Source organism: Anomaloglossus baeobatrachus, chromosome 7, assembly GCF_048569485.1.
Source record: "Anomaloglossus baeobatrachus isolate aAnoBae1 chromosome 7, aAnoBae1.hap1, whole genome shotgun sequence".
In the NCBI taxonomy this organism is placed as follows: Eukaryota; Metazoa; Chordata; class Amphibia; order Anura; family Aromobatidae; genus Anomaloglossus; species Anomaloglossus baeobatrachus.
Window position 1 is genome coordinate 285879723 of NC_134359.1, and position 17969 is coordinate 285897691.

The following is a 17969-nucleotide window of genomic DNA, read 5'->3' on the forward strand; positions in this document are numbered from 1 at the left end:
CATGCCGGCGGCCGGGCGCTCAGCTGAGCGCTCTCACATGCCGGCGGCCGGGCGCTCAGCTGAGCGCTCTCACATGCCGGCGGCCGGGCGGAGAGACAAAATAAAGTTTGTGATTTAAAAAAAAAAGCATGCGCAGTGAAAGCCTACGAATTGCGCTGCTCAAAAAAAGTTACATGCTGCGTTCCTTCCGCCCGACGCAGCGTCAAAATAACGACACTGCGTCGTCCAGTGGATGCAACGCTGACACTTGCGTTACATTGCGTGGTCCATACAAGTCTATGGAGAATAGCGCAGTGCGTTAACGGACTGCGCTATTCTCCATAGTGACGGACTGCGCTGAACGCAGGTGTGAAAGTACCCTAACTTGCAATCCACAGTCAAAATTCCACAGATTCCCTGTACATAATCCAGGGGGTCCACACCTTCAGCACCCTTTCTGAAGTGTCTGTTGCCTGTCCTATAAGTTCCTCCATCCTAAAAACCTCTAAGTTGTGAAACCAGATCAGATTTAGAAGGTGTCACTACCTGTTTCCACCATCTGGGGACCAGCCTCCTGGCGGCTGCCAGGAAATGCCTAAGGAAGCTCTTCTTGTATTTAGCAATGGAGAGCTCACTTAGAGACAAAAGGGCAAGCTGAGGGGTAGGCCGAATCCCCATTCCAGAAACGTTGTTAAATAGAACGAATACGTCTCTCAAGAATGCCCTAATAGAGGGGCATTGCCACCAGATATGTATGTACGAGCTTCCTTCTCTCAGACATCTCCAACAGGTGTCCGATGAACCAGGGAACATAGCTTTAATTGTCGTCGGGCATCTATACCACCGTATCAAGATCTTGTAGCTTCTCTCCTGCGTCAGAGCACATACAGAAGAGTGCTAAGTGAACAGTAGAACCGTAGCATGGTCACCCTCAGAAAGGCGTCTCCCCAGATCCTCCTCCCATTTGGTGAAGCAAAGAAGTTGTGAACCTCTAGTAGTCAGTGTCCAGAAACAGGTTGTACAGCAATGAGACCGGATGGGCAGGAGGGTACCTATCCGAGCAAAGCTGTTCAAAAGCAGTAGGAGGTCTAAAAATATTGTCGCTTGGGGTTAAAGACCTAATGTAGCTTTTAATAATGCGTTTTGTAATTTAGGTTGCTTTGCTCTGTGGTCCTCCTGGTCTGGGGAAAACTACACTGGCCCATATAATAGCAAGACATGCTGGATACAACGTGGTGGAGATGAACGCCAGGTGAGTGCATTTATATTGTCACAAAATTCAAAACTGATGACTTCCAAATGTTTTTTGGGTTAATAACTATGTATTTCCGCGTAATATCTGCAATGGAAAAATTTGCTGTGTGCATTCGGTGAAATATGCATCGACATTCGCAGCAAAAATTGACAATCTGTGGCTTTAAAATCTCAGTTTTGCTGTGAAGGTGGTCTGAGCTGTAGTATGTTTAAACGTAATAAGAATATCTGTGTATGTAAATAATCAAAATGTAAATGTAGTTGTATAATAATCTGTCTATGTAGCAATTGCACAGATCTATAATACTCCCTGTTCAAAGTTGTATAGTCATGAAGGGGTTACCAAGGATAAGTGAACAGATGTACAAATAATGGAAGTTTTCAAATAATGAGCAAAAGTCTGATCAGTAATGTTCACACAGATAGAATGTGCAAGGAACAAAGATGTGTTTTACAAGATGCTGTGAGAAATTAAGGAGTGGAGAACTCCCTGTTTAGCTTCAAGGCCAAAGTAGCTTTCTTCATCGTTCCTTATGGGAGACCCAGACCATGCGTGTATAGCTTCTGCCTCCGGAGGACACACAAAGTACTACACTCAAACGTGTAGCTCCTCCCTCCGGGCTATATACACCCCCTGGATGACAATCTAACCAGTTCAATGCTTTGTGTTTCAGGAGGTCACACACACACATGCATTCTCTGATTTTTAATTTTTAAGATTTTTGATTTCAAAGATATGGAAGAAAAGCGGGTCCCGTCTGGACTCCCGGCATGTCCCTTCTCACCCCACTGTGTCGGCGGTGCTGTTAAGGTTGACTTTACAAGGCTGGAGCCTTCACATGCCGCGCTCCTTCACCATCCTCTGAGGCTCTGGCTTGAAGTGGGAGCCATCACGGTCCTCTCTGCTTTGCAGGAGACCGGTCTCCATCTGCAGCCCTGTCAGGATCCTGCCGGACGGAGCGTTTAACCCCCCCCCAGGGACCTGGCCCTGCATCTCAAAAGCTAAGTATTGAGACGTTTTTCAGGGGTCCCGGGTACATTTATTAAGGGGAGAGTGTGTCTTTTGACTTTGCTGTGAATTCCGGCCGGTTCTCTGGGTTTTTCCTGAGAACCGCGCCGAGGGTGCCTGTTCGTCGGCCGCATGTCAAAATCTAGGCCCCGGCTTCAGTTGCGGCCTAGTTTCGGTTTCAGTCCCCCTGCATGTCAGTCTTGCAGGGGAACAGTGCGGCGCCGCCCACCGGCCGTTCAGCAGAGGGGAGGACACTCCTCTCTGAAGAGATGTTTCCCTCCCCTGTATCTCTCCTTGGCCCTCCGGATTCCCGCTCTTGGGCTAAACCCCCCCCCCTCCTCACTCCGGCGCCATTTTATCAGCGTTCACACACTGATCGGCGCTGGCTGCTGCAACTTCTGCATCTACTGGGGGTCCGAGCTGTGGAATCCGGAGGGCACACAAAAACCGGTCTGGTAAGCCACAACCTCTGGTTGTGGGCTTCATTATACACTCTCAGGGGGTCATTCTATAGGAGTGTATTCTTTACTGCAGAGCCTCCACCTCAGCAGCATGTCTCTCACTAGGAGTAAAGCTGCAAGGCTGTACTCTATATGCACTGCATGTAAGCTTATTCTGCCTGAACCGAGCACATATCCACATTGTGATACCTGCTCTAACATGGTGGTGCCTCAGCCTGGAGCCTCTTCAGGGGTCCCCCTGGCTGCTCCGGCCCCGGTGGCTGAACCCCCGGCTTGGGTAGCATCTTTTTCCAGAGCTATCTCCCAGTCTTTTGCCGACTCCATGGGACAGCTGTCCCGGACTCTGCTGACCATGCATCAGCCCCCTCCTCAGGGCGCCTCTGCTGCTCCGAGCTCTGCAGAGCTCTCAGAGCATGTTTTAGGACCCCGTCCTCCTAAACGGAGACGCAGGGACCCTTCTCCTTCCTCGTCCCACGGCTCTGATTCACGAGCTGAGGTGCAGGGCGAGGAGGATACTTTTACTGTGGGCTCAGACGCTACCTCTATGTACCCCATTGACTTATCTGAGGGTGATGCGGATGTTAGTGACTTGATTGCATCCATTAACTCCGTACTGAACCTCAATCCACCAGTGTCAGAGGAACAAGCCTCTCTGGTAGAAATACACCAGTTTACCTCTCCTAAGAGAGCTAGGAGTACGTTTTTTAACCACTCCAGTTTTCAGGCCACTGTTACCAAGCCCAGGGCCTGTCCTGACAAACGCTTTCCAAAGCGTAGTTCTGATGACCGTTTTCCCTTTCCACCAGAAGTGGTTAAGGAGTGGGCTCACTCTCCAAAGGTAGACCCGCCGGTGTCTAGAATCTCAGCCCGGACAGTCGTATCTGTGGCCGATGGCACCTCTCTTAAGGATCCCACTGACCGCCAGGTTGACCTTCTGGCCAAATCTGTATATGAGGCGGCAGGAGCCTCGTTCTCCCCGTCCTTTGCAGCAGTGTGGGCTCTTAAGGCAGTCTCTGCCTCTCTGGCGGAGATACATTCCCTCGCCAGGGACTCTATACCCGAGATGGTTGCCTTAACTTCCCAGGCTTCGGCTTTTTCATCCTACGCCATGTCTGCCATTCTGGAGGCTTCTCACCGCACGGCGGTGGCTTCCGCTAATTCTCTCGCGATCCGCGTGGCTTCGAGAGTGGAAAGCAGACGCTTCTTCTAAGAAGTACCTTGCTGGGCTCCCCTTTGCTGGGTCCCGGCTGTTCAGTGAACAACTGGATGAAATTATTAAGGAAGCTACTGGCGGGAAGAGTACTTCCTTGCCACAAACTAAAACCAGGAAACCTGTCCAGGGCAGGAACCAGTCGAGGTTTCGTTCCTTTCGTTCCTCTAACTGGTCATCCTCTAAGCCCTCAGCTTCGTCCACTACCTCAGCCAAGGATCGAAAACCCAACTGGCGCGCGAAGCCGCGTCCTCAGAAGAACGGAGGAGCCGCTGCCACTAAGGCAGCCTCCTCTTGACTATCTGGCTGCGCCAGCAACGTCCTTGGTCGGTGGCAGGCTCTCCCACTTTGGCGACGTGTGGTTTCAACACGTCTCCGATCAGTGGGTGCGGGATATCATCTCCCACGGCTACAGGATAGAATTTTCTTCCAGCCCGCCAAACAGATTTTTTTCTGTCCACTCCCCCCTGCTCCAAAGCCGCCGCCTTCTCATAGGCCGTGGCATCCTTGCAGGCCAACGGAGTAATTGTTCCGGTTCCCGCCCGGGAACGGTTCAGAGGTTTCTACTCAAACCTCTTCCTAGTCCCCAAGAAGGACGGTTCCTTCCGGCCCATCCTGGATCTCAAGCTTCTCAACAAGCATGTTCAGGTGCGGCGCTTTCGCATGGAATCTCTGAGATCGGTCATTGCCTCAATGACCCAAGGAGATTTTCTAGCATCCATCGACATCAGAGATGCTTATCTGCATGTGCCTATTGCGGTTTCACACCAGCGTTGGCTACGCTTTGCAATCGGAGAGGAACATTTCCAATTCGTGGCTCTCCCCTTCGGGTTAGCCACGGCCCCTCGTGTGTTCACCAAGGTCATGGCAGCAGTGGTTGCGGTCCTGCATCTCCAGGGGTTGGCAGTAATCCCCTACCTGGACGACCTTCTAGTCAAGGCCTCATCCAGTGCAGACTGTCAGCGGAGTGTCTCGCTCACTGTCTCCACGCTTGTTCAATTCGGGTGGCTTGTCAATCTGCCCAAGTCCACTTTGACCCCGACCCAGGAACTTACGTACCTAGGGATGCAATTCGAGACTCTGCCGGCACTTGTGAAGCTGCCCTTAGTCAAACAGCAGTCCCTTCATCTGGCGGTGCGCTCTCTGTTGAAGCCCCGCCGTCATTCCATCAGGAACCTCATGCAGGTGCTGGGTCAGATGGTGGCGTCAATGGAAGCGGTTCCCTTTGCCCAGTTCCATCTGCGTCCCCTGCAGCTGGACATTCTCCGCTGTTGGGACAAGCGGACCTCTTCCTTGCACAGGCTAGTGGCTCTGTCGCCACAGACCAGGAGCTCTCTTCAGTGGTGGCTTCGGCCCCTCTCTCTGTCACAGGGACGCTCCTTCCTGACTCCGTCCTGGGTGATCCTCACCACGGATGCCAGCCTCTCTGGCTGGGGAGCAGTATTTCTCCACCACCGAGCACAGGGCACTTGGACTCCGTCCGAATCAGCCCTCTTGATCAATGTGCTGGAAATCAGGGCTGTTCTTCTAGCTCTCGTAGCCTTTCACCACCTGTTGGCGGGCAAGCACATTCGAGTCCAGTCGGACAACGCGACAGCGGTTGCCTACATCAATCACCAGGGCGGGACTCGCAGCCGCCTGGCGATTGTTGGAGGTTCAACGAATCCTTCAGTGGACGGAGGACTCCAAGTCCACCATATCCGCAGTCCACATCCCAGGCGTAGAAAACTGGGAGGCCGATTATCTCAGCCGTCAAACCGTGGACAGCGGCGAGTGGGCCCTGCATCCGGCAGTGTTCCGGTCAATCTGCCGCAAGTGGGGCACTCCGGTAGTGGATCTAATGGCATCCCGGCACAACAACAAGGTCCCGGTTTACGTGGCTAGCTCCCACGATCCTCAGGCCTTCGCAGCGGACGCGCTTGTTCCAGATTGGTCCCAGTTCCGTCTGGCCTACGTGTTTCCCCCTCTAGCTCTCTTGCCCAGGGTTCTGCGCAAGATCAGAATGGAGGGCCGTCGGGTCATAATCATTGCTCCGGACTGGCCCAGGCGAGCTTGGTACCCAGATCTGCTCCGTCTGTCCGTAGAAATGCCGTGGCATCTCCCGGACCGCCCAGACCTTCTCTCTCAAGGTCCGTTTTTCCGCCAGAATTCTGCGGCTCTCAGATTGACGGCGTGGCTCTTGAGTCCTGGGTCCTGACGGCTTCAGGCATTCCTTCCGAGGTCATCTCCACTATGACTCAGGCTCGGAAGTCTTCCTCGGCCAAGATTTACCACAGGACTTGGAAGATTTTCCTGTCTTGGTGTCGCTCTTCCGGCCATGCTCCTTGGCCGTTCTCTTTGCCGACCATCCTGTCCTTTCTACAGTCCGGTCTGCAGCTAGGACTATCCCTCAATTCCCTCAAGGGACAGGTGTCTGCTCTGTCGGTATTATTCCAGCGGCGTATCGCCCGACTGGCTCAGGTGCGCACCTTCATACAGGGCGCATCTCACATCATTCCTCCTTACCGGCGGCCTTTGGATCCCTGGGATCTTAATCTGGTCCTCACGGCCTTACAGAAACCCCCCTTTGAGCCTCTTAGGGAGGTTCCTTTGTTTAGACTTTCACAGAAAGTGGTTTTTCTAGTGGCCATAACTTCTCTCAGGAGAGTCTCTGATTTGGCTGCGCTCTCTTCGGAGTCACCTTTTTTAGTGTTTCACCAAGACAAGGTGGTTCTCCGTCCGACTCCGGACTTTCTCCCTAAGGTGGTGTCTCCTTTCCACCTTAACCAGGACATTTCATTGCCTTCCCTTTGTCCGGCCCCTGTGCATCGCTTTGAGAAGGCGTTGCATACCTTGGATTTGGTGCGGGCTCTCCGAATCTATGTGTCACGCACCGCCGCTCTTAGGCGGTGCACCTCTCTTTTTGTGCTAACCACGGGTCAGCGCAAGGGTCTCTCGGCTTCTAAACCGACCCTAGCTCGTTGGATTAGGTCGGCCATCTCCGATGCCTACCAATGTTCTCAGGTGCCCCCACCGCCAGGGATTAAGGCGCACTCGACCAGAGCTGTCGGTGCCTCCTGGGCTTTCAGGCACCAGGCTACGGCTCAGCAGGTTTGTCAGGCTGCCACTTGGTCTAGTCTGCACACCTTTTCGAAGCACTACCAAGTGCATGCTCATGCTTCGGCAGATGCGAGCTTGGGCAGACGCATCCTTCAGGCGGCTGTCGCCCATTTGTGAAGTTAGGTTTTGCCTACTTCTCAGTTTTGTTTATTTCCCACCCATGGACTGCTTTGAGACGTCCCATGGTCTGGGTCTCCCATAAGGAACGATGAAGAAAAAGAGAATTTTGTTACTTACCGTAAATTCTTTTTCTTATAGTTCCGACATGGGAGACCCAGCACCCTCCCTGTTGCCTGTTGGCAGTTCTTGTTCCGTGTGTTTCACCGGCTGTTGTTGTAGACAGAGGTTCCGGTTTTGCCGAGTTTTACTCTATCTCTACTTATGGGTGGATGTCCTCCTTCAGCTTTTGCACTGAACTGGTTAGATTGTCATCCAGGGGGTGTATATAGCCCGGAGGGAGGAGCTACACGTTTGAGTGTAGTACTTTGTGTGTCCTCCGGAGGCAGAAGCTATACACCCATGGTCTGGGTCTCCCATGTCGGAACTATAAGAAAAAGAATTTACGGTAAGTAACAAAATTCTCTTTTTTCTGTATAATTGGGTGTCTTCCAAAACACAAGTTCAGTTGATGACGCTGGCTCAAGGAGAACATGTCTTATGTATTCATTGCCTGATACATTGATATATCGGCACTGGTATACAGCTAATACGGCACTGTCTCTGGATATCCCAAACAAGGACTCCATTAGCAGTCTTCACCCAAATTCCTCCCGTGACATTGCAATTTTTTTTATTTTTTTATTCTTTTTGCTCCCTCGCAGCTCGAAAATAAAATTTAGTCAAATCTTACTCGCACCGCCGTTATTGTGGACTCTTCTAAAGTGTTTGATAAAATGTTTTGTATTACAAATGGCAGTGATGACCGAAGTCCAGAGATTTTCAGAACGAGAATCGAAGCCGCCACACAAATGAAATCTGTCCTGGGAGTTGACGAGCGTCCGAATTGTCTGGTTATTGATGAAATTGATGGTGCCCCTACGGTAAGTGATAAAGGGGAGAAAAAAAAAAGAAACCTTACTTGACTTTACAATCCGAAATTACAGGACAATGATCCAGAGGATAAGAGCAATATTCATGATGCTACATGTTTCAGACGAGGTGTCCTTTGTCAGAGCATAAGCATATGCTCTGACAAAGGACACCTTGTCTGAAACGAGTAGCATCATGAATATTGCTCTTATCCTCTGGATCATTGTCCTGTAGTTTTGGATTTTAAGGTTTGAAATAGAGTTTATGCACGTGGAACCTTGAGATGTCCTCTTTCTAGTTCTTTGCACTAGCAACGCTGCTGTCCATGCTTTCTAGTGGGGATTTGTTCCTATACAGGTGAGCTGGTTTTCTCCTCCACTATTACTGACTTTACAGCTCCAGTAATACCAAAGGCCCTGATTTCTGAGAACTAATGGAGGAGGCAAATCAGACACTTGGGCTATGTGCGCACTGGGAAATGGAATTTTCTTGAGAAAATTCCGCATCCTCTCAAAGATTACTGCACCCGCTGTAAAAAACCGCGGGAAACCGCACCCGAAAACCGCATGCGGTTTGCCGCGGTTTGCTGCGTTTTTACCGCGGTATTATTCGCGGTATTGCCGCGGTATTGCCGCGTGCGGGTTGGGATGTGCTTTATTGCATTCAATGCAATAAAGCACATTGAAGAAAAAAAAAAAAAAATACATTTAATTCTGATAGTAGATAGACAGAAGAATAGATAGAGGGATAGATAGAGGACAGATCGCTGCATTTCCCACGGTCGGCAGTGAGTTCACATTACCGGCCGTGGGAAATGACCGGTAATTACCTCTGCTGTCTGCTGCTTTCATTCAGCGCTGTGTCTGTGACAGTCGCGGCTGGATGGAAGCAGCGCAGGACGTCGGACCTGTGGATTACGCCGGAGCTTTGGTGCGGGAGGGGTTAATAAAGAAGGGAATTTTGTTTACTTACCGTAAATTCCTTTTCTTCTAGCTCCAATTGGGAGACCCAGACAATTGGGTGTATAGCTATTGCCTCCGGAGGCCACACAAAGTATTACACTTAAAAGTGTAAGGCCCCTCCCCTTCTGGCTATACACCCCCAGTGGGATCACTGGCTCACCAGTTTTAGTGCCAAAGCAAGAAGGAGGAAAGCCAATAACTGGTTTAAAGACCAATTCAATCCGAGGAAACATCGGAGAACTGAACCATACCACATGAACAACATGTGTACCCGAAAAAACAGAAAAACCCCGAGAAAACAGGGCGGGTGCTGGGTCTCCCAATTGGAGCTAGAAGAAAAGGAATTTACGGTAAGTAAACAAAATTCCCTTCTTCTTTTTCGCTCCTAATTGGGAGACCCAGACAATTGGGACGTCCAAAAGCAGTCCCTGGGTGGGTAAAAGAATACCTCGTGATAGGGCCGTCAAAACAGCCCTTTCCTACAGGTGGGCAATCGCCGCCTGAAGGACTTATCTACCTAGGCTGGCGTCTGCCGAAGCGTAGGTATGCACCTGAAAATGCTTGGTAAAAGTATGCAGACTCAATCAGGTAGGTGCCTGACACACCTGCTGAGCCGTAGCCTGGTGCCGTAATGCCCAGGATGCACCCACGGCTCTGGTAGAATGGGCCTTCAGCCTTGAGAGAACCAGAAGCCCAGTAGAACTGTAGGTTTCAAGAATTGGTTCCTCGATCCCCCGAGCCAGGGTGGATTCAGAAGCTTGCGACTGTTTACGCCGACCAGCGACAAGGACAAAGAGTGCATCCGGGTGGCGCAGAAGCGCCATGCGGGAAGTAGAACCTGAGTGCTCTCACCAGAACCAACAGATGCAAATCCTTCTGAAATTGATGGACTGGACGAGGACACAAAGAAGGTGAGGTGATATCCTGATTGATATGAAAGTGGGATACCACCTTAGGGAGAAATTCCGGAATCGGACGCAGAACTACCCTGTCCTGGTGAAGGACCAGGAAGGGAGATTTGTATGAGAGCGTTGCTAGCTCGGAAACTCTCCTAAGAGACGAGACCGATACTAGAAGGCCACTTCCCGAGAAAAGCGGGAAGGGAGACCTCTTTCAAAGGCTCGAAAGGCGGCATCTGGAGAGCAATTAGAACCTTGTTCAGATCCCAGGGCTCTAACGGCCGCCTGTACGGAGTGCTGAGAAGACAAACTCCCCGTAGGAACGTGCGTACCTGAGGAAGTCGTTTCTGAAAAAATACAGATAGCGCTGAAACTTGTCCCTAAAGGGAACTGAGCGACAACCCTTTTTCCAACCTAGATTGCAGGAAGGAAGGAAACATAGACGATGCAACCGGCCAGGGAGAAACACCCTGCGCCGAGCACCGAGATAAGACTATCTTCCACGTCCTGTGGTCAATCTTGGCGGACGTTGGTATGCTAGCCTGTCTCATGGTGGCAACCACGTCCTGAGGTAATCCTGACGACACTAGGTTCCAGGACTCAAAGCCACACCATCAGGTTGAGGGCCGTAGAATTCAAATGGAAGAATGGCCCTTGAGACAGCCAGTCTGATTGGTCTGGTAGTGCCCCCGGTTAGCCTACCGTGAGGCACCACAGAACCGGGAACCACAACATCCTCGGCCAATCTGTAGCGACGAGGATGGCGCGGCCGCAGTCGGTCCTGATCTAATGCAGCACTTTGGGCAACAATGCCAGAGGTGGCACATAAGGTAGCTGGAACTGCGACCAATGCTGAACTAAGGCGTCTGCCGCCAGAGCTCGATGATTGTGAAACCGTGCCATGAAGCTGGCACATTGTTGTTGTGCCGTGACGCCATTAGATCGACGTCCGGCCTCTGTCAGCGGCGCCAGATCTCCTGAAACCCGTCCGGGTGAAGAGACCATACCCTTTCGGCCACACCCCGGCGACTTAGGAAGTCAGCTTCCTAGTTTTCCACGCCTGGGATGTGAACTGTGGATATGGTGGATGCCGTGTCTTCCACCCACATCAGAACCTGCCGGACTTCCTGGAAGGCTTGCCGGTTGCGCGTTCTTCCTTGGTGGTTGATGTATGCCACCGCTGTGGAGTTGTCCGACTGAAGTCGGATTTGCTTGCTTTCCAGCTGCTGTTGGAAGGTTTGTAGGGCAAGATACACTGCTCTGTGTTCAAGAACATTGATCTGAAGGGTGGACTCTTGCTGAGTCCACGTACCCTGAGCGCTGTGGTGGAGAAAAACTGCTCCCCACCCTGATAGACTCGCGTCTGTCGTAACTATCGCCCAGGATGGGGATAGGAAGGACCTTCTTTTTGACCATGAGGTGGGAAGAAGCCACCACCGTAGAGATTCCTTGGCCGCCTGAGAAAGAAAGACGACTCTGTTGAGGGAGGTCGACTCCCCGTCCCATTGGCGGAGAATGTCACATTGTAGTGGACGCAGATGAAACTGCGCGAAAAGAACTGCCTCCATTGCTACCATCTTACGTAGGAAGTGCATGAGGCGTCTTAATGTGTGCGACTGGTTCTTAAAGAAGAGATTGCAGCCCGTAGTGAATGCTGTTTGTCTAGCGGAAGCTTCACTATCGCTGAGAGAGTATGAAACTCCATGCCTAGATATGTTAGCGATAGGGTCGGGGTCGGATCTGACTTTAAAAAGTTGATGATCCACCCAAAACTCTAGAGAGTCTCCAGCGCAACGTTCGGGCAGTGTCGGCATGTTTCCTAAGAGAGTGCCTTGACAAGTAGATCGTCTAAATATGGGATCACAGAGTGACCCTGAGAGTGCAGGACTGTGACTACTGCTGCCCTGACCTTGGCGAAGACCAGTGGGACTGTCGCTAGCCGGAAGGTAGAGCTACGAACAGAAGGTGTTCGTCTCCTATAACGAAGCGTAGAAACGCTAGTGCTCTGGATCAATCGGCACGTGTGGATAAGCATCCTTGATGCCTAATGATGCTAGGAAATCTCCTTGGGACATTGAGGCGATGACATGGCGGAGGGATTCCATCCGGAACCGCCTGGTGTCCACGAGCTTGCTGAGCAGTTGTAGATCCAGAACGGGACGGAACGGCTTGTTCTTATAGGCACCGCAAATAATTTGGGGTAAAAACCGTGACCTTGTTCCTGAAGAGGAACGGGGGTCATCACTCTTTCTGCATATAGAGTGCACCCTGTTTGCAGAAGAGCATCGGCTCGGTCGGGAGGTGGAGAAGTTCTGAAGAATCGAGTTGGAGGACGAGAAGTGAGCTCTATCCTGTACCCGTGAGACAGAATGTCTCACACCCACCGGTCATTGACCTATGGCAGCTAAATATCGCCAAGGCGGGAGAGCCTGCTACCGACCGAGGATGCGGAGAGAGGAGGCCGCAAGTCATGAGGAAGCCGCCTTGGAAGCGGGTTTTCAGACTGTCTCTTTTTTGGGCGTGACTGAGCCCGCCAAGAATCTGAGCTCCTCTGATCCTTTTGAGTCCACATTGGACGAGGAAAAATGGGACCTGCCCGAGCCTCGAAAAGACCGAAACCCCGACTGCCTCCTGCTCTGTTGGGGTTTGTTGTGTCCGGGCTGAGGAAAGGATGAATCCTTACCCCTGGACTGTTTAATGGTTACATCCAAACGCTCACCAAACAGTCGGTCAGCAGAAAAAGGCAACTGGTTAAGCACCCTTTTTTGGAAGCAGAATCTGCCTTCCATTCACTTAACGAGCAGACCAGGCTCTGCTTAAAAACACGGAGTAGCGGAGGCTACTGCCGCACGGTTCGCAGAGTCTAGGGCAACCTGAATCGCGTAAGAAACAAATGCAGACATTTGAGAGGTTAAGGATGCCACCTGCGGCACAGATGTACGTGTAACCGTGTCAATCTGTGTAAGACAAGCTGAAATAGCTTGGAGTGCCCCAAGGGTGAGAATGCTGGAGCCAACGGTGCGCCGACAGCCTCATAGATGGATTTAGACCAGAGATCCATCTGTCTGTCAGTGGCATCTTTAAGTGCAGCTCCATCTCCCACTGCAACTATGGATCTAGCTACAAGCCTGGAGATTGGAGGATGCCGCTTGGGACACTGGGTCCAGTCCTTGACCACGTCAGGGGGCAGGGATAACGTGTATCCTAAGCCGTTTGGAGAAGCGCATATCTGGATAAGTGTGGTGTTCCTGGACTGCCTCTCTGAAGGCAGAGTGGTCCAGAAAAATACGTGAAGCTGACTCCTCCACTGGAGGAGCTGCCTCCTTCGCACAAAGCACAAAACTGGTGAGCCAGTGATCCCACTGGGGGTGTATAGCCAGAAGGGGAGGGGCCTTACACTTTTAAGTGTAATACTTTGTGTGGCCTCCGGAGGCAATAGCTATACACCCAATTGTCTGGGTCTCCCAATTAGGAGCGAAAAAGAAATGGTGAACGAGGCTTGTTGGTTTTATTTAAAATAAAGGATTTTTCGGTGTCTGTGTTTTTTTTCACTACTTACGGGTTGATCATGTCAGCTGTCACAGACGCTGCCATGATCAAGCCTGGAGTTAATGGCGGTGGTCCCCCACCACCATTAACCCCTTGTATTACCTTGCCACCACTGCTACACGGTGGCAAGAAGAGCCGAGGACACGCCGGTCCTGCCGCATAATGCATGCGACAGTGCCGGGGCAGCTGCGGCTGATATTCTCAGCTGCGGGAGGGGGAGTGAGGCGGGGGACATTATCCCTGCCCCTCTCCCTCCCCAGCCTGAGAATACCGGGCCGCCGCTGTGTGCTTACCTCGGCTGGAAGGTAAATATGCAGCGGAGCCTACGTTCTTTGTTTTCTATATTTCCGTTTTCTTTCTGTGTGTTCTATGGGTCTGTGATCTATGTCTGTGTTCTGTGTGTGTGTGTGTTTACTCTCTGCTTTGCTTCCTCTTCCTGTAATGACATCACTTCCCTGCAAAACCGCAGACAAGCGATGCACATTACCGGAGGTAAACCGCGAAATACCGCAGGGAATAACGCAGGAAAACGCAGTGAACCGCACAGAATTTGCTGCCTGCGTTATTCCCTGCGGGATTTCATGATTAACATTGGAGTCAATGGAGTGAAATCCCGCAGCGATGTGCGGAAAAGAAGTGACATGCAATTGTTTTTGCTGCGGGATTCCCGCAGCAAAACATGCAGCTGTCAAATTCCGCCCAGTGCGCACAGGATTTTTCTTTGTCGCTCCATTGGGAGACCCAGACAATTGGGGTGTATAGCTTCTGCCTCCGGAGGCCACACAAAGTATTACACTTAAAAGTGTAAAGCCCCTCCCCTTCTGCCTATACACCCCCCCCGTGCATCACGGGCTCCTCAGTTTTTATGCTTTGTGCGAAGGAGGCACACATGCACGCATAGCTCCACAATTTAGTCAGCAGCAGCTGCTGACTATATCGGATGGAAGAAAAGAGGGCCCATAACAGGGCCCCCGGCATGCTCCCTTCTCACCCCACTCTGGTCGGCGGTGTTGTTGGCAAGTGGATCCTCCAGTCTCCAGACTGGCGGCCAGATCCATAGTTGCAGTGGAAGATGGGGCTTCACTCAAAGATGCCACTGACAGACAGATGGAGCTCTGGTTGAAATCCATCTATGAAGCTATCGGCGCGTCCTTTGCTCCGGCATTCGCAGCCGTATGGGCGCTCCAAGCTATCTCAGCTTGTCACTCGCAGATTAATGCAGTCACACGTGTCTCTGCTCCGCAGGTGGTGTCCTTAACCTCTCAGGCGTCGGCGTTTGCGTCCTACGCCATTAATGCTGTCCTGGACTCTGCGAGCTGTACGGCGGTAGCATCCGCCAATTCGGTGGCAGTCCGCAGGGCCTTGTGGCTCCGTGAATGGAAGGCAGACTCTGCTTCCAAAAAGTTCTTAACCGGTTTGCCACTTTCTGGCGACCGCCTGTTTGGTGAGCGATTGGATGAAATCATTAAACAATCCAAGGGAAAGGACTCATCCTTACCCCAGTCCAAACCAAACAGACCTCAAAAACGGAAGGTACAATCGAGGTTTCGGTCCTTTCGGCCCGCGGGCAGGTCTCAATTCTCCTCGTCCAACAGGCCACAAAAGGATCAGAGGAACTCCGATTCATGGCGGTCTAAGTCACGTCCTAAAAAGACCGCCGGAGGAACCGCTCCCAAAGCGGCCTCCTCATGACTTTCGGCCTCTTCAAACCGCATCCTCGGTCGGTGGCAGGCTCTCCCGCTTTTGCGATGCCTGGCTGCCACAGGTACAAGACCATTGGGTGAGAGACATCCTGTCTCACGGTTACAGGATAGAGTTCAACTCTCGTCCTCCGACTCGTTTCTTCAGAACATCTCCGCCCCCGAACGAGCCGATGCTCTTCTTCAGGCGGTGAGCACTCTGAAGGCAGAAGGAGTGGTGATCCCTGTTCCCCTTCAGCAACAGGGTCACGGTTTTTACTCCAACTTGTTTGTGGTGCCAAAAAAGGACGGATCTTTCCGTCCTGTTCTGGACCTAAAACTGCTCAACAAACACGTAAAAACCAGGCGGTTCCAGATGGAATCGCTCCGCTCCGTCATCGCCTCAATGTCCCAAGGAGATTTCCTAGCATCAATCGACATCAAAGATGCTTATCTCCACGTACCGATTGCACCAGAGCATCAGCGCTTCCTGCGTTTCGCCATAGGGGACGAACACTTTCAGTTCGTGGCACTGCCTTTCGGCCTGGCGACAGCCCCAAGGGTTTTCACCAAGGTCATGGCAACAGTGGTAGCAGTCCTACACTCTCAGGGACACTCGGTGATCCCTTACTTAGACGATCTGCTTGTCAAGGCACCCTCTCGAGTGGCATGCCAACACAGCCTGGACATTGCTCTGGAGACTCTCCAGAGATTCGGGTGGATCATCAATTTCCCAAAGTCAAATCTGACACCGGCCCAATCACTGACATATCTTGGCATGGAGTTTCATACTCAGCGATAGTGAAGCTTCCGCTGGACAAACAGCGTTCACTACAGACAGGGGTGCAAGCTCTCTTTCAAGGCCAGTCACACCCCTTGAGGCGCCTCATGCACTTCCTAGGGAAGATGGTGGCAGCAATGGAGGCAGTTCCTTTTGCGCAGTTTCATCTGCGTCCACTTCAATGGGACATTCTCCGCAAATGGGACAGGAAGTCGACGTCCCTCGACAGGAACGTCTCCCTTTCTCAGGCAGCCAAAGCCTCCCTTCGGTGGTGGCTTCTTCTCACTTCATTGTCGAAGGGGAAATCCTTCCTACCCCCATCCTGGGCGGTGGTCACGACGGACGCGAGTCTGTCAGGGTGGGGAGCGGTCTTTCTCCACCACAGGGCTCAGGGTACCTGGACTCAGCCGGAGTCCTCCCTTCAGATCAATGTTCTGGAGATAAGGGCAGTGTATCTTGCCCTAAAGGCGTTCCAGCTGTGGCTGGAAGGCAAGCAGATCCGAATTCAGTCGGACAACTCCGCCGCGGTGGCATACATCAACCACCAAGGCGGAACACACAGTCGGCAAGCCTTCCAGGAAGTCCGGCGGATTCTGCTGTGGGTGGAAGCCACAGCCTCCACCATATCCGCAGTTCACATCCCGGGCGTAGAAAACTGGGAAGCAGACTTTCTCAGTCGCCAGGGCATGGACGCAGGGGAATGGTCCCTTCACCCGGACGTGTTTCAAGAGATCTGTTGCCGCTGGGGGATGCCGGACGTCGACCTAATGGCGTCACGGCACAACAACAAGGTCCCGGCATTCATGGCACGGTCTCAAGATCACAGAGCTCTGGCGGCGGACGCATTAGTTCAGGATTGGTCGCAGTTTCAACTGCCTTATGTGTTTCCTCCTCTGGCACTGCTGCCCAGAGTGTTACGCAAGATCAGGTCCGACTGCCGCCGCGCCATCCTCGTCGCTCCAGACTGGCCGAGGAGGTCGTGGTACCCGGATCTGTGGCATCTCACGGTGGGCCAACCGTGGGCACTACCAGACCGACCAGACTTGCTGTCTCAAGGGCCGTTTTTCCATCTGAATTCTGCGGCCCTCAACCTGACTGTGTGGCCATTGAGTCCTGGATCCTAGCGTCTTCAGGGTTATCTCAAGAGGTCATTGCCACTATGAGACAGGCCAGGAAACCAACGTCCGCCAAGATCTACCACAGGACGTGGAGGATATTCTTATCCTGGTGCTCTGATCAGGGTTTTACTCCCTGGCAATTTGCCTTGCCCACTTTTCTTTCCTTCCTTCAATCCGGATTGGAAAAGGGTTTGTCGCTCGGCTCCCTTAAGGGACAAGTCTCAGCGTTCTCTGTGTTTTTTCAGAAGCGCCTAGCCAGACTTCCACAGGTACGCACGTTCCTGCAGGGGGTTTGTCACATAGTCCCTCCTTACAAGCGTCCGTTAGAACCCTGGGATCTGAACAGGGTGCTGATGGCTCTTCAGAAACCACCGTTCGAGCCAATGAAGGATATTTCTCTTTCACGCCTTTCGCAGAAAGTGGTCTTCCTAGTAGCAGTCACATCACTTCGGAGAGTGTCTGAGCTAGCAGCGCTGTCATGCAAAGCCCCTTTCCTGGTGTTTCAGCAGGACAAGGTGGTTCTGTGGCCGGTTCCGGAATTTCTCCCTAAGGTGGTATCCCCCTTTCATCTCAATCAGGATATCTCTTTACCTTCTTTTTGTCCTCATCCAGTTCACCAATGTGAAAAGGATTTGCACTTGTTAGATCTGGTGAGAGCACTCAGACTCTACATTTCTCGTACGGCGCCCCTGCGCCGCTCGGATGCACTCTTTGTCCTTGTCGCTGGCCAGCGTAAAGGGTCACAGGCTTCCAAGTCAACCCTGGCTCGGTGGATCAAGGAACCAATTCTTGAAGCCTACCGTTCTTCTGGGCTTCCGGTTCCCTCAGGGCTGAAGGCCCATTCTACCAGGGCCGTGGGTGCGTCCTGGGCTTTGCGGCACCAGGCTACGGCTCAGCAGGTGTGTCAGGCGGCTACCTGGTCGAGCCTGCACACTTTCAC

At 52.2% G+C, this 17969-nt stretch overlaps 1 protein-coding gene across 3 annotated transcripts in view; it reads left to right on the forward strand.

Annotated features, from left to right (window-relative positions):
- Nucleotides 1-17969, forward strand: part of CHTF18 (chromosome transmission fidelity factor 18) — a 250478-nt gene that overhangs the window by 66510 nt on the left and 165999 nt on the right. For all 3 annotated transcript variants that reach the window (XM_075318322.1, XM_075318323.1, XM_075318324.1), the window contains exons 9-10: nucleotides 1134-1231; nucleotides 7929-8052. In XM_075318322.1, the coding sequence (XP_075174437.1) occupies nucleotides 1134-1231; nucleotides 7929-8052 (222 nt within the window). The remainder of the gene's footprint in view (nucleotides 1-1133; nucleotides 1232-7928; nucleotides 8053-17969) is intronic.